This window comes from Otolemur garnettii, unplaced genomic scaffold (assembly GCF_000181295.1).
Source record: "Otolemur garnettii isolate 467f Iridium unplaced genomic scaffold, OtoGar3 scaffold00002, whole genome shotgun sequence".
In the NCBI taxonomy this organism is placed as follows: Eukaryota; Metazoa; Chordata; class Mammalia; order Primates; family Galagidae; genus Otolemur; species Otolemur garnettii.
This window is the reverse complement of record NW_003852397.1, coordinates 34,328,280-34,349,853: the sequence shown is the minus strand read 5'-3', so window position 1 is coordinate 34,349,853 and position 21,574 is coordinate 34,328,280. Positions and strand designations below refer to the sequence as shown.

The following is a 21,574-nucleotide window of genomic DNA, read 5'->3' as shown; positions in this document are numbered from 1 at the left end:
CTTCCGGAGCAATATGCTTCTGCTTTTGAAAACACATAATGACAATGGTGATGACTACCATTGATTGAAGATTTATTATGTTCTGGGCTACGCACATGTATGTAGACTCATAATCTTTCCAGGTGGCGATCCTGGAAAGATTATTTTAGAGATAAAGAAATGGACCTGCTCATGGTCATGAAATAAGCCTGGGGGTAGCAACCATCTCATTATCAGGGCTTACATTTTTTGTCATAACTCTCCCCTCCCACAGATAAAAACACCTTAAAATAAAACCACTCATTTACTTCCTAGAATACAGGGAAGCTCCTCCTTCACCCCCTAATTTCTAGTCATACACTGTGTCTTTGTATACAAACAATCTTGTGAATGTGTGTTCACACCCATGCACACTTACCTGAGTAGTCTGTGAATTCACCACTGTACTTACTAAGATGTGCCCTTTGCAAAACATGCCAAGGCATATCTTCTGTTGCCCTGGGATTCAGCTCACAGTGGCAGGTGAGATAAGCAAGAAGGTAAGGGTGTCCCAAGGTGGGGTGGGAGCTGGTGGGTCTTGTGGGGGGCACTGGGAGGGTCAAGCCTTTCTTCCTCAAGAGCACAGGACTGTGGTATGGCTCACTCACCAGGGCCAGAAGGTGTTGGGGAGATAGGTATATTGTAGTTGGAGAAAGACTTCTCTGCTTGGCCCAAATGGTAATCCTTGCCCACCCAAGCCTTCTCTCCTCTCCTCTGCCCCCACCCACATGCTAAAATCATTGCATACCAGGGCCTCTGACTACTAGCTCATGTAACTATCAATTTGTGAGCAACCTTGCAAAAAAATCATAAAACACTGTACCCATTCGAGGAGTGTCTTGCACCTCAGGGTGGCTTAACTGAATCAGGTTGCTCTCCTATCCTGGCCAGGTGAATAACTAGGAGCCTTCACCTCTCTTCCTCTCTCCTGCACTCCTCAACCCTTCTGTATTTTCTTTTTGGGGGCATGTAAATCTTCAAGGGGGATGGACTTTCAGACAGAATCCTCTGGTAAAGGGTGGGGGAAAGTTGGAGGTCTGAAAAAGAGGTTAAGGATATGTGAGCTGGGATCCTTAGGCCTGTCTTCTTCCTGCCTGTTCTCCAGCCGCGGTCAGGCCCCTCCCTCCACACAAGCATCTACAGCTGTCCTCAGGCATCCCTCTCTTCCTGGATCAGCAAAGGCAACCCTCAATGCCTCAAAGCATGGAGAACACACTGCTTCCATCTACTACTAAGACAGGAAGAGCAGCAGCACTGCTGTCTGCCCCTCTCCAGCCCCAAGTTTTTTGTGTCCATATAAATCAGAATCAAGTTCAGGGAATATAGACACATGTGGGATAGAGATATATAAGGTAAGAAGGGCACATGATATCTATATTCTGGAGATCAAAGTGGTTTCCATTCATTCATCTTGAATGGATTTTAAGTCTTTGCTGTGTGCCAGGCTTTGTGTTGGTGCTGAGAACATGATGGTGAACAGGACACACACAGTCTTGCTGTCCTGGAGCTCAGATTTACAGGAGTGGGTGGGTGAGAGGTGCTTTAAAAAAAGGAATCAAGCTAATGAATGTGTAATTACAAGTTAGGAGGAGTGTAAGAAGAGAATGAATAACATGAACAATAGTGAGGTGGGGGAATTTACAGAGAGGATTTTCGGAGCATCCTCCAGGTTGGGAGGGTTTCGCAGGATATGGCTCCACCTCCAGCACTCTTTACAAACCCTTCCTGTGCGACAGCTCTAGAGTGTGGAGAACACAGCCTAGATTTTATAATATGAGAGAAAGACCTTCCTGCCTTACAGAAGAATGAAAGGAAACTTAAGAGGTTTTCAGACATGATGCAGAGCCCCTCACTGACTCCACCTGACTCCTTTTTCTCTACTGGGCCCTTCCTCCTGACAAGAAGCAGCGTGAAGTGTGCCTGAAGAAGGGAATACTTTTAAACTCAATTCTCTGGCTCATTCTTAACATTCCATTACCAAGCAACATAATTGTGATTATATGTAACACTAAATACATGTGAAGTTAAATTAATTACAAATTTTATTAAATCATGGCATGCAACTCTGGTTGGTTGTCACCATCTTCTACTGACATAGCATGCTTGCCTCATAGGCGCTGTAAGAAATTGGAGCAAACATTAATTTCCACTGACTTTCCTCCTCTTTTAGTTTCCACCTCTTATGTCTTTAGGCTCCTGACCATACAATTAGTACTACTGCACAGGGGCTCACTGCTTTTTCCAGGAGAGGAATACTCAGGCAGTTGTAACACTCTTCTCCTTCCCACTGTGTTAACTATTAGAATGATGTTCTTACGGATCAAAACTCAAAATGCACTGAGTACATTTTAAAGAAAAAAAGAAAAACCTTTAAAATTATAATTTTAAGCTGGTATATCCATATACCCTCAGGACTCTTGCCCAATCCCCTTTTTGAGGGGGTTGGGAAGCTGTTTCAGTCAAGGGCCAGAAAGTAAATATTTTAGGCTTAGTTTGTGTCAAAACTACAGTATTCAACTCTGCCACTGTAATGAGAAAACAGTCATTGATAACATTTAAAACTTTGTTTATAAACACTAAAATTTGATTTTCAAATAATTCTCATGTGCCATGAGATATTATTTTTTACTTTTTCAATGACAAATGTGAAACCATTCACAGATTACAGACTATATAAAAACAGGAATTTCCCAGCTCCTCTACAATGTTACATGATGCATCATTTGGGCATATTGGACTAAAAGTACTTAAGATGATACAGTTTGATATGCTACATGTACATTTTAGGAAAGAAAACAAAAAAAATCAAATGCAGCTAGTATTTTAAAAGTATACAAATGTGTTATGATTTATGTAGGCAAAAGAAAATTTTGGCTATGGAGAATTCTGACATCTAACAAAAAAGATAGGGCTTAGTTTTAGGAAGTTAACATTTAGCTAAATAGTCACATAGCCATTTCTATTCACAAACATAGAATTTATTTTGTTTTGTTTTGGTACCAGATAAGTGATTCAAAGACTATAATTATTTCATGCCATTTAATGACATAAATGATGGTGTAACTCCATTTTATCTCTTCAGTGTAGGAGTGTGATGATTATAAAGGAAACTAGAATGGTCAAAATTATTCAAAAAAGTACTTGAATTAAAGATTTCAATAAGTAGATGAAGAATCTCTTAATTGAAATCTCCACATAAAAATCCCTAACATTTAGCCCTATAGATTTGACTAATACTAATGTAGAAGGGGATATAAGTGTTTTAAATTACTTAACATGTTATTTTTAAGCTAATTGGTAATTAAGCTTGTAAAGTTAAACTTAACTCTTAACATATCATATTGTCCACCCACTGAGTTTACTGTAAGAGTAATTTTCTTATGGTTCAGAATTTAAAATGCCCTAATTAATTTAGAAAAGACTTTGAAACCATTATTAAATGCTATTTTTATTCCTGATGAATTCGTCTGGCTGTAAAATGAGCTTTCTGGTATCAAAGGTGGTTATTTTGGTGGGGTGAGTGGCGTTAATTATTTCACAGCAATCTGGGGGATATGAGTGAAGAGAATCATAAACAGAAGCTGTTAAAGTAACAAGGGAACGTTCCTGGAGTCCCCACTGACAGAGCAGCTATGTGCAGAAGGGAGTCACCATCCGGATACGTCCTGCTTTGGTGAGGGTGAGGGTGAATCTTCCTACCGACATGAGAACAACAAATAAGGAATCCACAGGCAACGCTGAATTTTATTTACCTTATGAACATAAAGTCAAAGGTAACATATCAGCAAAACATGGGCTTCAAAGCTTATAATGTGTTGAATGTTATTTATACAAATACATCTGGCTGTGGAGAAAGATCACTGCATTATTATTCAAAAGCCTGTAGAAAAACATCCTAAAAATGTTTTTTTCTAAGTCATGATTAGGGACATAGCTCAAAGAAAAAAAGGTTAAAAATTATACCCTACTGTCCAAGAAAAGATGCCAGAAGTGGTCCAAGTAGGTGTCAACAATTCATTTACTCAAAAATAATTCTGCAATAGATGATTGTCATATAAACTAGCAGAATTTCAATAGCTTCATTTTTATAGCATATATTCCATTCACATTGCTCCATTTCTTAGAGAGCTGTCTTCTAAACTGTGACTGCACATGCAAACAACACATGTCCACAAATATAGAGGAGCTTATCACGGCACTTACAAACAAATCCACGGATCACCATTAACAATTTTATAGAGGTATCAATGAGGTTTCAATTTTTCCAACTCTATTGAACTTGCAACACTGCCAAATTTCTAAATGGAAAAAGCATATGTCTCTTTATACAAGAATGGGTGGCAACAGATTAAGTTAATCCCAGATAAATGGATCTTGCATTTATAGACGGTATGATACTGAAAACATGAAGATTCTAAACAATAAAATTATGTTATTACTTCAACTTACACGTTTTCTAAACTCCAGCCTGACTGTATTCTAACTTCATCCCTAGGTGGCTTAATGAACACTCTTCAGTTTCACATCTCTCTACCTGGTCAGAAACTGCCACCCTTAGGACAACTAATTAAGTTAAACAGTGGAGCTCTGAGGTTTCTATCACAGGTCTCTGCAACCTTACAGTGATGAAAGTGAACACAACTTACTTCAAAATCCCCAGCACAAACTGGCACAGCCACCTCTGTGCCAGCAGCTGAGGTTGAAGGATCAAGATGTGCCCCTGAGTCCTGGGTAACAGGGAGCCAGGGGGCTCCGAAGCACAAATGGAGGAGCAGGCTGAATGCATCAGTGAAATATGAATTGCATATTCTAGGTCAGCTAGTCTTTATTTTTGTAAATCTGAAAGGATTTGGAACTCATAAGCTGCAGGAAGACATAGAAGTTACCACACACTGAAAGCCAGTGTGGGTCTTTGTTTCTTGGATCATTGCTTTTCTATTTGAAAAGAACTTCCATAAAGGAGAAAGTCACAATCAACACAACTGGACGTAGACATGAGACCATTCTGTGTATACTACAAAAATAATTACAAACTTCAATATACCACACCAATTCTAGATGCTTTAAAAACTTGGTTTTTTGTTTGTTTCAGTCCGTATACTATTACTAGCAGTATATACCAGCAGTGTTTTAAGCATGTTTTAATAAAGCAAATCAGAAATTTTGATGCTGGAAAAGATTCGATTGCTAGGATAATAGATGCAGGAGGTGTGTTGCTGTTGTTTTTGTTTTTTTGAGACAGAATCTTACTCTGTCTCCCAGGTTCAGTGACATCATCATAGTTCGCTGCAACCTCTATATTCCTGGGCTCAAGTGATTCTCCTGCCTCAGCCTTTAAAGTGCCTGGGACTACAGATACAAGCCACTGTGCCTGGCTAAATTTTCTATTTTTAAGTAGAGACCAGGTCTCACTCCTGCTTAGTCTGGTCCTGAACTTCTGAGTTCAAGTGATCCTCCTGCCCCAGCCTCCAAGAGCACTAGGATTACAGGCATGAGTCACCACACCCAGCTGATGTGTGTGTTCTTAAAGTAATTCCTTCCCTATCCCCCCCTCCTTTTTGTCTCACTTGGCATATTTTAGGCTTAACTAAAATTCTTCATCAATCCCAAAACACTAAAGGGATGCTACTTTTTAAAGATGCTCTGAGAAAAAAGTTATTCACCTAACAACAGTCAAGATAATAGAGATCAATTTGGCCTTATTTCTTCTAATAATAATGATATAATCCTTCTAGCTGGGCTAGCTCTGAAGTTGTATATCAAACTTTTAACTCTGCCTCCTGGGTTCTCCCTGAAATGTCCAATGACTAAGGAAATCTAGAGGACAAGTGAGCTACATCAGGGAGGGAAAGGCAGGCTGGGTGGCTTTAGCAATCACAGGGGTACAATGTGAATAGGTCAGAAAGTTATTTATTTCCACGTATACTGCCATAGTTAATAAATCATGTTGCCTTGGGGGCTTTTTACCTATCCAAAGGACAAGTTTCAAAGCTCAAGTGAAGAGCATGATAAACACAAAGATACTTCTCAGTCTTAAAGTTTAAATTAGATTTGTATTCGAGTTCCCACCAAAATGATAGAATTGTTGAATCAGGACTTATCAAAACAAAACTATTTTCTAAATTATTTTATTATATCAAGAAACAACCCACATATCACACACTTTTATGCCCTAAAGTGGAAAAGATTTCCCTTCCACCTGCCATGGCTGGGCCAAGGAGTTTGCATCTCCAAGGCAGGAGGAGGAAAGGAGGGGTAGCAAAAGCTGGCAGCCCACCTCTCACAGGCCTGCATGATTCTGGCGACGGTGCTAGGAAATCCCCCCATGAGATTTCCTCAAGGTGGTATTCTTTACCAAGAACTAGAATAACAGCAACCAAAACAGAGAGTCAGCCAGCACTGCCTCCTCCACTCAAAGTTTTCTTTATTTCTATTGAAGACAACAAAGTTTACTGCATAAACTGGGATAAAAGGAAGCTAAATGCTTCCTCATAGCTTTAACAAATCATCCAAGCACATGGCTAGCCAAAAAGAACTATTATTATCTACAGGGCAAATAATATAATTTTAAAGATGCAGAAAGTCTTTTAAAAATATGTATCTTGTAAGGGTCCTTGACAGAGAGAACTTAACGGAGAATGTAGGAGGTGCTTTCAGCCACTGCATAAACACACATAAAAAGGAAAAATATCAAAGTAGAAAAAATACCAAAAAAAACTTTGAAGACATTGTACAAGAACAAAACCCAACACTCAATATGGAACTTGATGGGAACATAGGAAATACTTCTTCTACTTTTGCATCAGAAGAAAAAAGACCACAGTACTTCAATGATCTTAGTTTTATCAAAAATATAGTGGTATTCTTTTGCATAAAGCATAGGTTTAGAAAGAAGTTCCCTAACTTCACTGGAACTTCAGGTTTCAGATATATTCTTTATGTATTTTCTACCAGATTTAGACAAATAAAGTGTTTGGAAAATATTTAAAAATATTTGCCCCTTTAAAAAGTAATAGAAAGGCTTCTGAATAGAGAAGTAAACCCAGGGAGACTCCATCAAATATATGGTACCAAACCACTGCCATCACAGTTCTATCTCCTGAAAGTTTACAAATCCCCCTGCCACTGGTGACTCTGTGGTGGAGTAGGTGCTGATACTTCTCATGTGATGCTATAACCACACTATATTTTTTAAACATTTCTCTTCCCTTCCAAAGGCTTGGTAGCATGAACCATTCCAGAAATGCTCAGCTGTTCTGAGCTGATGATTTGATGATTCCAGAGAAACTGTTTTTGGAAACATCATTGGTGGGACCAATCACCAGTCACCCAAATTTTATAAACTAGAGCCTTTGGGTTTCTGACTGTCCCTTTATAAGATGAATCCATCTTTCCCCAATCTTTCTTCCTTTCCTCCTTCCTTTCTACCTTCCCTTCCTCTCTCCTTCTCTCCATCTTGTCCTTCCTTTTTAGTTCAATTTTATCCCAAAGCACAATATTCTATCTGGCTTTTTTCCCTACAGTTACAGAAGTTGGTAAAGTTGACACTTTCAATTAAAAGAAGCTTTTAATGTCAATTTCTAAGGCGGCAGAGTGATAAAAGGAGCCACAAAGGAGATGGGGATCAATAGTAACCCTATTACAGATCACCCCTGGCTTGATCAAAACCAGCAGACTCCATTAATTATGAAATACAATTTAGCTCCTCACTGAATGAAGCAGTGACAAGAAAAAGTATATGAAACTATACCAACAATATAAAGCAGAATGTTCTGACACTGCATGTCAACTGCCAACATTTCTATGTAAGAAAAACCTTTGTTTTACTTGAAAAATATTTAAACTTGTGTATTAGGATAGACTACTCAGACTACTCAACTTGAAACTTGTTTTACTTGAAAAATACTTAAAAGTTGTGTGTTAGGACAAACTACTCAGCAACTTTTATCAAAAATTCACAGGGAGCAAATATTATCTTCCTAGATAAAGCATTTTGTTCTTCTTTTTTACAAATATTCTCTATTGGGTAAATGAATTCCTCGGAGTATGCACTCTTAATTAAACCTGAAGGCAATTAAAATCAAGACTTTTGTGAAGTTGCAAGGTAAAGATAGAAACAAGTCAATGTCAAATGGAAAGTAAGACACAGGAACCACAATGATGAGAATGAATTCATGTTAATGTCTGAACAGGTGGGGACTGCCCAGAGCCCATGGCTGTGTACATGAATAACCACACTAACTCTAAGAGGAAATCAGGCATCATTTTATTTTTTCCTTTTCTCCCTTTTCCACCCTATGACTCCATCTTCAATTTAATTACAATGACTGAAACATATTCCATATTACAGAAAAACTCCAGCAAAATCAACACAAAAACTTTTAAAAAGAAGTTTTTCTATATGTAATACTTCACAAAATACTTAAATTTCCAATGTTTTCTTGCTATAGGGGAAGAATGCTGACTCTTTGGTCTTTAAATGTTAGTATAGATATCATAAAAATTAAAAAAATTCAAATTTAAAACAGGTGCTAAATATGGATTTAATAAAGAGAGCCAGACAGTTGATTTGTCACTTTCATAAGATTAAAACAATGGTAAAAATCACTTCAGTTGAGTCCTATAAGGGGCGGAGCAAGATGGGAAGACTAGAGACATCTCCTTGTCAGCCACTCTCAGTGAGACAGATGATTTTGGCCACCTCTGGCTGGGGAAACCTGCCTAGAAACATTGCTCTGGGGGCACAGGGAAGCTGTAGGAGATTCCAGGAGCCAGTGAGGAGGGTCTGGAGCTGAGAAGGATCATCACAGAGAGCAGGTGCTAGGGCACAGGCAGAGGTTGGTGGGTGGCCCCCTAGGGATGACTGGAGATGAGAAAGGGCTCTCCTGCAGTTTTTGTTTTTGGACTGGATAGCTCCCAGGACACCTTGGAGGGGATGACGAGGAAGAGAACTTGAGCAGCATCAGGCAGCCGAGACTTAGTGCCAGGCAGGGTGAAGCTCCTATTGGCCTGGCTGTGGGCAGGCCACCATTGTGGGAAAGCAGCACAGGAGAAACAGTCTGCAGGGTCCTAGTACACGGCCAGCTCAGTGTGCCTGCTGAATTTGGGCAACCATCTTTGGGGTGAGTTAAGCAGCCCTGCTCCAGGGAAAAGCACTTTGTTATCAAAGGGCACTGTTTGAATGGTCAAGATGTGGTACCAGAGAGATCTGGTGAGAGCTTTGGAAACTTAATCCTGTGAAGACTAAGTCCTGATGAAGTGACCAGGCCCTGATTGGGGGCAAGTAGGTCAGGAGCACAGGTTCCTGTTTCCTCTGAAACTGGAGAGCAGCTTCTGGCCCCCAACATTACACAGCGAAAACATGTGTTCTCATGTCTCCTAACACCACAGTGCCACTTGTTGTCCAAGCAATAAACTGTAAGTTATTTATATGTGTATAAATATGTGTGTATGTATAGTCACCTATGTACTTTTCTCTCTCTCTCTCTTTTTTTTCTCCCATATTTTATTCCTTAGATTTTTTTCTTTCTTTCTTTTTTTTTGTCATTGCCATTGTTGTGTTTGGTTTGGTTTTGGTGTATTTTTATTTTTTCATTTTTACTATCTTTATAGTGAGGGCTCCTCCATTTTGATTACAGTTTTTCCGCCCCCTTTTTCTTTATTTTTTATTTATCTCCCCTTTATCTCTTTTGATAGAGATTTTTCTACTTTTCTCATTCTATCCACATAAATTTCTCATATAACAACTAAGATATTGCTTTTTCCTTCAGTTTATATAATTATATTTTAAATTTCATTTATCTATTTTTATTTTTTATTTTTTCCTTTATCTTAGGACTTGGGATCATAGCATTGGTCTGGCATGGGGATCACAGCATTGTCTGGCTTAAGGAGGCCATGAACTCATGGTCTGGGGTATCCTTCTAACTTTAGCCTTTGGAAAGACAGCATTGGCAGGTCCTCGTTGTGACATACAACTGATTTTTTCTGTATTTGGCAGATGTGGGATATCGTTTTTGCTCAGTCTGGTAAGGAGTTCCTGAACTCAAAGAACCCACCCAACCTGGCCCCATAAAGTCCTAAAGTTGTGGATGTAGGTCAAAGTATCCTACCAAAACCACTATTTCTCTCTGTCCTTCTACTCTCTTCAACTCTTTCCTTTCACACACCCATATATATATATAATTTTCTTCCCTTCCTCCCTTCTTGCTCTTTACCTTTCTCTTCCATTTGCCCTTATGCCTAAAGGCCACATCAACACCTAAGCTCAGAGACAAGGTAATGTAAGGTGAAGGAGGCAATGAGAGGAAAAAGCAGGGGAAGGAAGAGAACAAGAATAAAACATACATGAGGAGGAACCAACAGAAAAATTCTGGCAACATAAAAATACAGAATAGAGCAATTGCTCCAAGGGATCACAAGGTAGCCACCACAAAGGATTCCATCTACAAAGATTTAATGGAAATGATAGAAAGGTAATTTAAAATATGGATGGCAAAGGCAATAAAGGAAATAGACAAGAAAGTAGAAAAACAGAACCAAAAAATGGATGAAAAATATAAAGAATATAGAAAGGATATGGCAAAGCTTAAGGAATTAAAGGAGTCAATAAGGGAACTTAAAAGATGCAGTGGAAAGTATCAATAACAGATTAGACCATGGAGAAGAATCACAGAACTTGAGGATAAAGCTCTTGAGCTAACCCAGGTAATTAAACAGGCAGAAAAGAAGAGAAAGCACAATAGTCAGTTAGAGAATTATGGGACTTTACAAAGAATTCAAACATATGAATTACAGGGATCCCTGAAGGGGAAGAAGACCATCCCAAAAGAACTGAGGTCCTACTAGAGGATGTCATAAATGAAAATTTCCCAACTTTCACAAAAGATTTCAAAACACTCCTTTTACAAGGTTATCAAACCCTGGGTTGTCTCAACACTAATAGAACATCTCCAAGACATAATGTAATGAAACTTTCCAAGTCAAGATGAAAAAGAAAATTCTGCAGGCAGCCAGGAGTAAGTGCCAACTGACCTAAAGAACAGATCCATCAGGGTGACAGCAGATTTCTCAGCTGAACATTTCCAAGCCAGAAGAGAATAGCCATCTACCTTTAACCTTCTTAAACAAAACAATTTTCAGCCCACAATTCTGTATCCTGTTAAACTAAGCTTCAAAATTGATGGAGAAATCAAATATTTTACTGAATTGATGGAGAAATCAAATATTTTACTGACATGCAAACATTGAAGAAATCTGCTACAAGATAAGTTCTATAGGAAATACTTAGACCTATTATCCATTCTGACAATCACAATGGCCCACCAGTAAAGCAAACACCCAGAAACTAAAGGTAAAAACCTAGCTTCCACAATGGCCCAAAGGATAAAACTAACCAACAGACTTTCACAAAATAAGATGAATAGAACTTTACCCCACTTACTGTTCTCTCAATTAATGTAAATGACTTGAATTCCCCACTAAAGACACATGGGCGGGCTGAATGGATAAAAAACACAAGCCATCTATATGCTGTCTCCAGGAAATACACCTAACCTTGAAGGACAAAACAAGACTCAGGGTAAAGGGGTGGAAAACAATGTTTTGGGCAAATGGAAATCAGAAGAAAGGAGGACTTACAATCTTATTTTTAAGTACTAGTGAATTTAAAACAACTAAAGTTAATTTAAATAAAGATGGTCACTTCATACTGGTCAAGGGTCACTTCATACTGGTCACAACACAACAAGAAGACATTTCAATTCTAAATATTTATGCAGCTTAAATACTCCCAGATTTATGAAATACACCTTAAATAGTCTGAGCAGTTTGATATCTTGTAACACCATTACAGATGGGAACTCTAACATCCATTTGACAGAAATGGACAGATCCTCTAAACAGAAACTAAACAAAGATGCAAGGGACCTAAATGCAACCCTAGAACAAGTGGGCTTAATGGACAAATATATAAACCAATAACACACAAGTTGAGAAGCTAATCAAAGACACAATTCCCTTCACAATAGCTTCAAAGAAAATGAAATACTTAGGAATATACCTAACAAAAGAGGTGAAGGATTTTTACACAGACAATTATGAAACCCTAAGAAAAGAAATAGCAGAAGACATTAACAAATGGAAGACATAACACGCTCTTGGCTGAGAAGAATCAACATTGTTAAAATGTCTGTGTAAGGACTAAACTGACTCCATTTTACTTTGATTCCATTTTGTAGCCTAGTTGTTTTTCTCCTGCAGCTGCATACCAAAGACGTTGAGTGACTGCCTCCCACTCCCTCCCTCACGCTTGCCCCAAGATCCACACCCTTGCACAACACCTGCCCAGAGTGATAGCAGCCCACCCCAAGGCCAAACAGCTTAAAACAAGTACTACTCTATTCCCCAAGGACCCTATCAACTCTCCCCAGTTACCAACTCCTCCCTTTTTCCTTTCTGTACCCTTTAAAACCTCCCTCCATCTTAGAGTTGGGGATTCTCTGCTCTCCTGCTGTGACAGGATCAGGAAGCCCAGGCTCGAGCTTGTCAATAAACAATCTCTTGCTTTTGCATCAGACTCGGTCTCAGGGTGATCTGTGGGGATCCTGCAATTTGGGCACAACATCTGTACTACCCAAAGCAATCTACACATTCAATGCAAACCCCATTAAAACACCAATATCATACTTTGAAGAACTGGAAAAAAATAGTTCTTTATTCCCAATGGAACGAGAAAAAACCCTATATAGACAAAGCAATTCTTAGTAATAAAAACAAAGCTGGAGGCATCATTTTACTAGACTTTAGGCTATATTAAAAGTCCACAGTGATCAAAATAGCATGGTATTAACACAAAAATAGAGACATACACATTTGGAACTGAATAGAAAACAAAGAGATGAAACCAGTCTCTTAACAGCTACCTGATCTTTGATAGACCAAAATAAGCATACACTGGGGAAAAGAATCCCTAGTCAATCAATGGTGCTGGGAAGAACTGAATAACCACATGTAAAAGACTAAAACTAAATCTGTACCTTTCACCATTTATAATAATTGCTTCAAGATGGATAAAAGATTTAAATCTAAGGCATGAAATGTTAAAAATTCTCGATGTGTGGGAAAAACTCTTGAGGATGTTGGCCTAGGGAAAGATTTTATGAAGGTTTTGTGGCAACTGCAACAACAACAAAAATAAACAAGTGGGACTTAAACTGAAAAGCTTCTGCATAGTTAAGGACTCAACAATTAAAGCAAAAAGAACGACCTTTAGAAAGGAAAAGATATTTAAAGGTTATGAATCTGACAAAGGGTTGATAACTAGACTATACAGAGAACTAAATTCTATCAACAAAAAAAGACTAAACAATCCCTTCTATCACTAGACACAAACAGAAACTTCTCTGAAGAAGACAGACGAATGGCTAACAAACATATGAAAAAATGCTCATTGTCCTTAATCACCAGAGAAATGCAAATCAAAACCACTCTGAGATATCACCTAACCCCACTGAGAATGGCCCACATCACAAAGCCCAGAGTTATTGGGGCTGGAGTGGATGTGGAGAAAGGGGAATAATTTTATACTATTGATGGGACTGCAAATTATACAGCCTCTTTGGAGAAAAGTATGGAGAATCCTAAAAGAACTCAAATTAGAACTCCCATTTGATCCTGCAATCCCATTACAAGGCATCTACCCAGAAGAAAAAAATCTTTTTATCATAAGTACATTTGCACTAGATTGTTTAATGCAGCTCAATTTACAATTACCAAGATGTGAAAACAACCTAAATGCCCATCATCCCAGGAAAGGATTAACAAACTGTGGTAAGTGTATGCCATGGAATACTATGCTGCCATAAAAAGATGTAGACTTGGCTTGGTGCCTGTAGCTCAGCAGCTAGGTGCCAGCCACATACACTGCAGCAGGCAGGTTCGAATCCAGCCTGGGCCTGCCAAACAATGACAACTACAACCAAAAAATAGCTGGGTGTTGTGGTGGGCACCTGTAGTCCCAGCTACTTGGTAGGCTGAGGCAAGAAAATCACTTAAGCCCGAAAGTTTGAGGTTGCCATGAGCTGTGATGCCACAGCACTCTACCCAGGGTGGCATAGTGAGACTCTGTCTCAGAAAAAAAAAAAAAGATGTAGACTTTACAACTTTTGTATTAACCTGGATAGAGTTGAAATACATCCTTCTTAGTAAAGTATCACACGAATGGAAAAGCAAACATCCAATATACTTGATGCTTATATGAAGGCAATAGATGATGTAAAACATGCCCACATGAGAGAAAAATTGAATTCAAGTTGGGAGGAGGGGAGGGGATTATTGGGCTCCCACTTAATGGATACAACGTAATGGTGTTGGCACACCTTTTGGTTGTGGGGCACAACTACAAGAGGGACTCTACCTAACATATGTAAATATTATAACCTAGTTTTTTGTACCTTCACATTAATTTGAAATTAAAAAAATCATTTCAGTTTAAAAAGATGATGAATTGGGTTACATATTGATAGGGCAGGGAATATGTACTGAAAAGCCAGTGGAGGTCCACTCCTGAGATATTGTGTATTATAAAGAGTGTCCAGTTTCACCAGAACCTCTTAAAATTGGGTCACATAATCCCTCTTTTCTCTGCCAGCCTTTAATAACATGAGTGCATAAGCTCAGTCTTAGCATTTGATTGTAAATAGTGGATGTATTCAAGTTTATACACAAAAATTTAAGTAAAACATTTAAATTTTTATTTCCTGAAATAGTAATATAAAAGATATAATCAAATGTCTTTCAGTAAAATTTGATCTGTTGATTATAGTCTTTCTTATTTTAAACTCATCAAATCTGTCTTATAATACATATCCACATATGCGAAATGAATCATTTTCCACCTTCACAGGGAGGAAGAATTAAAAACAAGGAACAAATATGACTTCAAAGCCCCACATGACTAAGTGCAGATTATTATTACTGAAGATACTTGGGCTTTATCAGTCTATGGATTATTTCTCTAATATTCAACACACAGTTAATTTTCCTGATTTGCACTGGAAAAAAAAAAGGGCAGAGATACCACTTGGGCACTAGCCCTGGTTCTGCCATTAATTTGATGTACCACAGGGTTTTCATTTTCTCACCCACAAAATAAAGGTGCTCAACAGGTAGTCTCTTAGTTCTCTTTCACTCCCAAACTCTCAGAGTTCATAATGCCTAACTCTGAGCACAGCTTTTTACTGCTCGAAACATGCAAGGACCCCTACCACAGTTTAAACTTGGATTTCCCAGAATATGCATTTCCCACTTGTGAACATGTTTCACCCTGTGAACTTGGCTTGCAATGGCCTTCCCCTTACCTTTACCAGCTGAAATCTGACTCATTCAAAAAGTCTAGAAAAGCCAATGTTCCCTTGAAGTCTTACGAAACCCTACACCTAAAATTGACTCTTCTCTCCTCTAAATATCCAAATAGTTTATTTACATATTTTAAAATATCTATCTACTATGTATTACATATCATCATACTGGTTATCAGTGGACATACCATATTTATTCAATTAAGTATAAGCTTCTGAAGGGAGAAAAAAGCCACCTTCATTTTTATATTACCTCCTGGTGCCTAGAAGAGTCATTAGTATGCCGCTGGCACTCAATAAATATTTTTGGTGAATGAGTGAACAATGCCTTGCAGATGGCCAGAGCTTATAAATGGGTGTTGAATTCATCATGGAAAATGCAATAACTTACTACTTTTTTATATATGTTTTTGTTGAAATGAAGCAATTAAACTTGCATATATTATCATACTCCAAAAGAACCTAACATGATACCATGTTTCCCCGAAAATAAGACCTACCCCAAAAATAAGCCTGAGCAGGATTTCTATGCATTTGTTAAATATAAGCCCTACCCCGATAATAAGACCTAGTGATGGGCATGGCTATGCAGCATATCTGCATAGCCATGCCATGCATTTCAGCCTGGTAGTAAGACATCTCCTGAAAATAAGCCCTAGTGTGTCTTCTTGAGGAAAAAATAAATGTAAGACAGTGTCTTATTTTCAGGGAAACACAGTATCATCACTAAAGCACATCAATTATTTAAGTAAAAAAGTACAACCCTCTGACTCTGTAGTCATAATGTAGAATATAATACATATTGTCCAATGCTATATGATAAATAAGGAATGGTGGGCAAAAGCCAAACCACATGGCTTAATAATGGAAGCCAGCCCCCATCTGTTGAAATAATTTAGATAGGCATGAACAAAGGGACTCGAGAGAGTCAGAGAGGGCAAGTTGATTGGAGGAGCCTGGATGAACCAGGAGAACAAGATGAGTCCCTACAGGTTGAGCCCCTAAAAATGGACTGGCATACTTGAGGACACCGGGCTCATGGGGGCAAGGAAACCTCATGTAAAGACCCAGGCAGACCAGTAAGCCTTAATCAGCATGAGGCCCCACTTCCAGCCCCACTACAATTTCCTACCTAGAGTTGCATGGCAGCCTCTGGCTCTAGGTTCCAAAGGGATATGGTTATAAGGGCCCTCATGTCAAGAGGATAAAAAGTCATCTGTCCGCCCCAGGCCTCTGGGTGCAATTTCAGCAGGTGATTTCCATCCCAGATTGATGTGCTATGACTCTAGTATTATGGACAACACTAGTCATTCCCACTTTGTATCCCATTCCACTCCCTATTTTTAAAATCCCTTTAATTGGCCTAGTCTAAGGAGGTGTCTAAACTTCTCTTCTTCCTCTACTCTTGAATGGCCTGGATGCCTGCCTTCCTGAGCTAGATCCTGGGCTCACTTGCAAGAGCCATGGGAGTAGCATAAATAGGGCAAGACAATAATTCAGGCAGTTTTGAAAATCTATTTGTTGGTGCTAATCATAGGAGCCATTAGGAACATGATCTGCATTCTCCCTTTTCACAAGGAAACTGGCACACTTTTGATGTATCATTTTATTAGTAAGAATCAAGAAACTGAAGAGTAATCACACTCTTGATAGCATAAATACTTAACTGCACATTCTCAAGAGGCACTGTGGTGCTGTCCTCACAGGAGGATAAGCTTCCATTTGTGCAGACATATCATGCAATGGCACAAGAGTTCTGGGGCAGGGGATTTCTCAACTTACCATTACCTCTCATTCAAGTCCCCATGTTATAAATGGGATGTCAACAAAATAAAATAAAATCTTATTCCCAAGGTTAATTTTGGGTCAAGTTCAACACAACATTATAAAAAATTAAAAAAAAAAGAGCTATATTTGAACTTTATTTAAAGTTACAGGCTGCCCAAGACCTCTAGTATACTTCCCATCAATATTTAATCTATTCTTCTGGCTAGCTTTAACAAATTAATTGTTACAAGGTAAGAAACCATTAAGTTGCTGTAAAATATTGTAAGAGTTATAATATTGCTGCAGCTGTAATTTGAATTTAATTTAAAAAATGTTATTAACTTGGTTTATCAGATGGAATTAAACACAGAACACATCAATAAACCTGGGGGTATCATGCAACATAGCTACTGCAATTATACATTATGAAAGAATAATTTTACAATTAAACATTTTTAAACAAGCTAATTTGTTTATCTTATTACTTTTACAACAGCACAACTGTAAAGTTAGAAGCAGGTAGGAGATATAGAACAAGTGTTATCGAATACCATTCTAGGAAGAGGAAGGGCCAAGGAAGAAAGGAGTACTGGGCTATTAATGCGACATATTGTCATGTGTGCTGGGAAGGGTGGTGTTGTCCACACGACCTGAAAATCTAGCCATGCTCACACTCCTGACAGATCAGTAATCAGCCCTGGGTCTCAGCCTCAGTCTCCCATGTTAACACTGGCCATGGGGCACTACCATCCCACACTCAGAAAGTCCCTGACTAAAAGCTCACCATGAAGAAATGACACTGTCTGCATGACTGCCACAGAAGCCAGTGACACATTCTAAAGGGGGTAAACCATGTGAGGCTTTGGTTAATGAAGTAGGTGTGTGATTTTATTTGTAGCTTTAAGGTTAAAAAGCATTTATAATATCAGCTACTTCTTTTGGATTCTTTCTATAAAACAAGGAATCAAGGACTGACAAGGTAGTCATAGCAAAAGCTCTCCAACTTTTCCATTTTTACCCTTTTTCCTATTTGCACCCCCCGCCCCACCAAAGGGAATCTCAGCACAAGTTTCTTATGTTGATTTTGTTCCCTGGCATGGCCTGACCTCCAGTGGACTGGATGGTTCCCTGAGGATGGAGGCCACTCATATTGGTGGTTGTGGCTCCTTTGGTACCCAGCACAGTGCAGCGCCCAAGGTTTATCAGACACACTTGACCCTGGCCTTCCTCCCTTCTGCAGGGTGAGTGCCACTCTCTGAGTTTGTCTGTAATGTATTTAGAGCCTTGTCTCTTGCATTAGCAGGAACTCTTAAGATGGAAGCAGCAGGGAATGATAAGCCCCTGCTACACTGGGTGGTTACTTCATCAGAACCTAGGAAACAACTCAGATCATTTTTTTAAGGTAATAAACTGATAAGCTGTTTAAAACACTGTATTCTTCCGATTGTACTTCCAGATTTACTAATCCAAAGACTAAAGAAGTATTTCCAAATGTGTCCTTCAAATCTTTTGTTTTTGGAAATAGTATTTCAATGGGTTGTGTCAATTTGTGAAACAGAATACTGTATTAATCACCCTCTTGGAACTCACTGTGCCAGCAAATAAAAGGTTCTCAGAAATCCTGCAGTAAAGACCTCTGATTTGTTTTGTTCAAACTAGTATTGTCCCAAATTATTTCACCACGCAACCCTTCCCCCATATGGTATTTACTAACATCCTAAGAAACTAAGGTTCCTCAGAATACACTGTGAGAAATGCCAGCCCAGTGTTTTGTATTTCCTTTGAATCTGATTAATCCCTATAATTTGGAACTTTCAGACCAATTTACAAAACAGTTAAAGATATTTCTGTTAAGGTTTATGATGCCAATCTTGTTTTGTCCTTGAGTACAGCAAGCTATACCAGAAGCTACGTAGTATTTGGTGCTCTTAGGTTTTGCATCTGCAGTGGAGGACATGGTAGATGGGGTCCTTACCCCAAGTACTCTGAACAGTAGAGGATAACAGCCTGGCCTATCTGGAAGGTTGTGTCCAACACCATCACTAACCCTGACAGGTTGGAGAGTCACTGCCAACGCACCTGAGAGTTCTGGTAGCTTCAATTATATTGTGATCTTGAAATGGGTACTGTTTACCCACTAAATTCTCTCTGAGAGTTAACAGTGAATCAAAAAGTATAATAAGAGCAGGACATGGCTAAGAAAATATAAAAGAACAGTTTTAAAAAGAAAAAAAGTGTAAGATAAATCTTAGGTACAAAAATGTTATATCCTAGGTGTCCTAAGGATAACTCATTAGTGTTATGCTAACTACAAATACAGGTTTCTCAGAACAGCTGCCATAAGGAAGGAACCATCATATACCAGAGTCATGTGTTGGAAGCATCTGCCCCTTATGGCATTTATCATTATTTTTTAAAATCAAATTTCTTGCCTTTGTCAATTAAAAAAATGAAACTAAAATAAAAACAAGTCTATCAATGGCTGGTTGCAGGAGAAAATAAAATAACTATTGACTACCTATGTGGGGAAAAGAGTGCATCCTTTAGTATCAGTTCAGATACAGTTCTCGAGAAGCTAACTAATGTTTAATCTAACTGAGGCAAAGGTCTCTGAATCCCGCTTTCTAAAACAACTAAACGCTAAACTGTTTCAAATATAGCAGGTCAGGGGAATTATTTTTTCAGCCTAGTTAAATGGAGCATGAAATAGAAAAGCATACTTCAGCAAGAGCTCCTAAGTATGCTGTATTAAGATATCTCTCACCCAGGCCACATAAAAGCGCAAAGAATGACTCACCATGTCATAAGTTGTTACGATCTTCTTCAGAACCTCTGGTACAATTCCCTGCAACTCCATTGTGGGATACTGCTCACTGAGATTCAGGACCACCAGGGGAGTGTTATCAGGCCCCAGAAATCGGGGAGACACCGCCAACATGCACTGCATGAGATTGGCCACAGAGGAGAGGCCACACAGCTCCTTGAATGACACCACTGCATTCTGTTAAATGGAAGGAAAGGAGCATTTGTTATTAACTGGGGGTTTTGATTTCTCTGGATATTATATTTGATATTCCTGATTATTCCTAAAATGCCTGGTACAGCAATTATTAGCAATGTTTTGGCAGAATTGGCCAATGATGATTTTATCCTGTGAAAAAGGGCTATCTTCCAAAGTAAATACTGTTATAGACATTTGCAATACCAATCTGTCAAAAGTACTGAAAATGCAAATAAGTCCAATTCTTCTGCAGGGCAAAGTCTCTTTTCAGATCAAAGTTCATAGTAGTGTTAATGCTGGTACGCAATTATGAGCAAACAAATAGAACAATTTCTACATTCAAAAAAGGTAAAGATTAAGAAAAAAATAAAATCAGATTTAAAATAATTATGGCATTTGCCTAAAAGGAAAGGAATATTTGCAAGGTAGAAACCTGAATCTCTCTCTCTCACCTATTTATGCCTGTTAGTTCCAGCTCGAAAGGACCTTTGAGGATGCTGCAGTTCACTGTTGAGTCTGCCCGGGGTAGCTGGGGTGGGGTGGGGTAGGGTTGGTGACTCTGAATTTTCTCTATTAGGGTCACCACTGATTTCAATGCTTCTCTTTTTTTTTCTAATTACCTGAGGTGTTCCATTAAAATATCCATTAAAGAAAAGTCCTTCGAGACAGTAAAATGCCATGAGCTGGCATTCTTTGAGCATTTATCTGTATTAGGCATATTTATTACACATTCCTCATTTAATCTATTAAACAAGCTATGTTATAGATAAGGAAATTGAGCCTTAGCTATGATTCCTCTCTGTTATTTGTCTAAGGTCACATAGCTACTAAGTGAAGGAGTCAAGATTTTACCTAAAATCTACTACTGATGTTGAAGTCCATGATTTTAATCACTGTGCTATAAGAACAGGTTAATTCTGATCATAATACGAGTCAGACAGGTTATTCCAGGCACATTCGGGTCCTGATCTGGGTGGAGCATGTGGCTAGAGGGGGTAGATTTAGGCCCTGCAGGCCTGTGCCTTCTGCCGCCTGTGACTTCTGCTCTTGAATACCGCCAGTTTCTTGAGGATGAGCAACAACACTAGTTTTAAATTTAAATGTCATTTGCTGTATACCATTTTGTTCAAAAATCACTTTGATATCGAGTGCTTATAGAAAGAAGTCACTATTGTGATATCTAAACTGGGGTTCCCCCATCACTCTGTCATAGCTCCCTGTCCTATTTCCTTCCTAGCACTTACCCATCTCTGCTGCTGTCCTATTTGTTTACTTGGCTGATCACTGCCTGTTTCCCCTTCTACTGTCCCAGCCAGAGTACAAGCCCCTGAGGGTAGCCGGTCGATCTGTCTGCATCCTCTGGTCTGGACCTGTGCAGGGCAGGTGCTCATCAAACATTACCACTGATGGCCCTGTCAGGTTCAGCACC

General features: G+C 38.8%; 1 protein-coding gene across 1 annotated transcript in view; it reads right to left on the bottom strand.

The window, feature by feature from the left end:
- PLCL2 (phospholipase C like 2) overlaps window positions 1-21,574 on the bottom strand; it is a 192,555-nt gene that overhangs the window by 50,997 nt on the left and 119,984 nt on the right. The window contains exon 3 of the mRNA XM_003781727.2: window positions 19,942-20,145. Within this exon, the coding sequence (XP_003781775.1) occupies window positions 19,942-20,145 (204 nt within the window). The remainder of the gene's footprint in view (window positions 1-19,941; window positions 20,146-21,574) is intronic.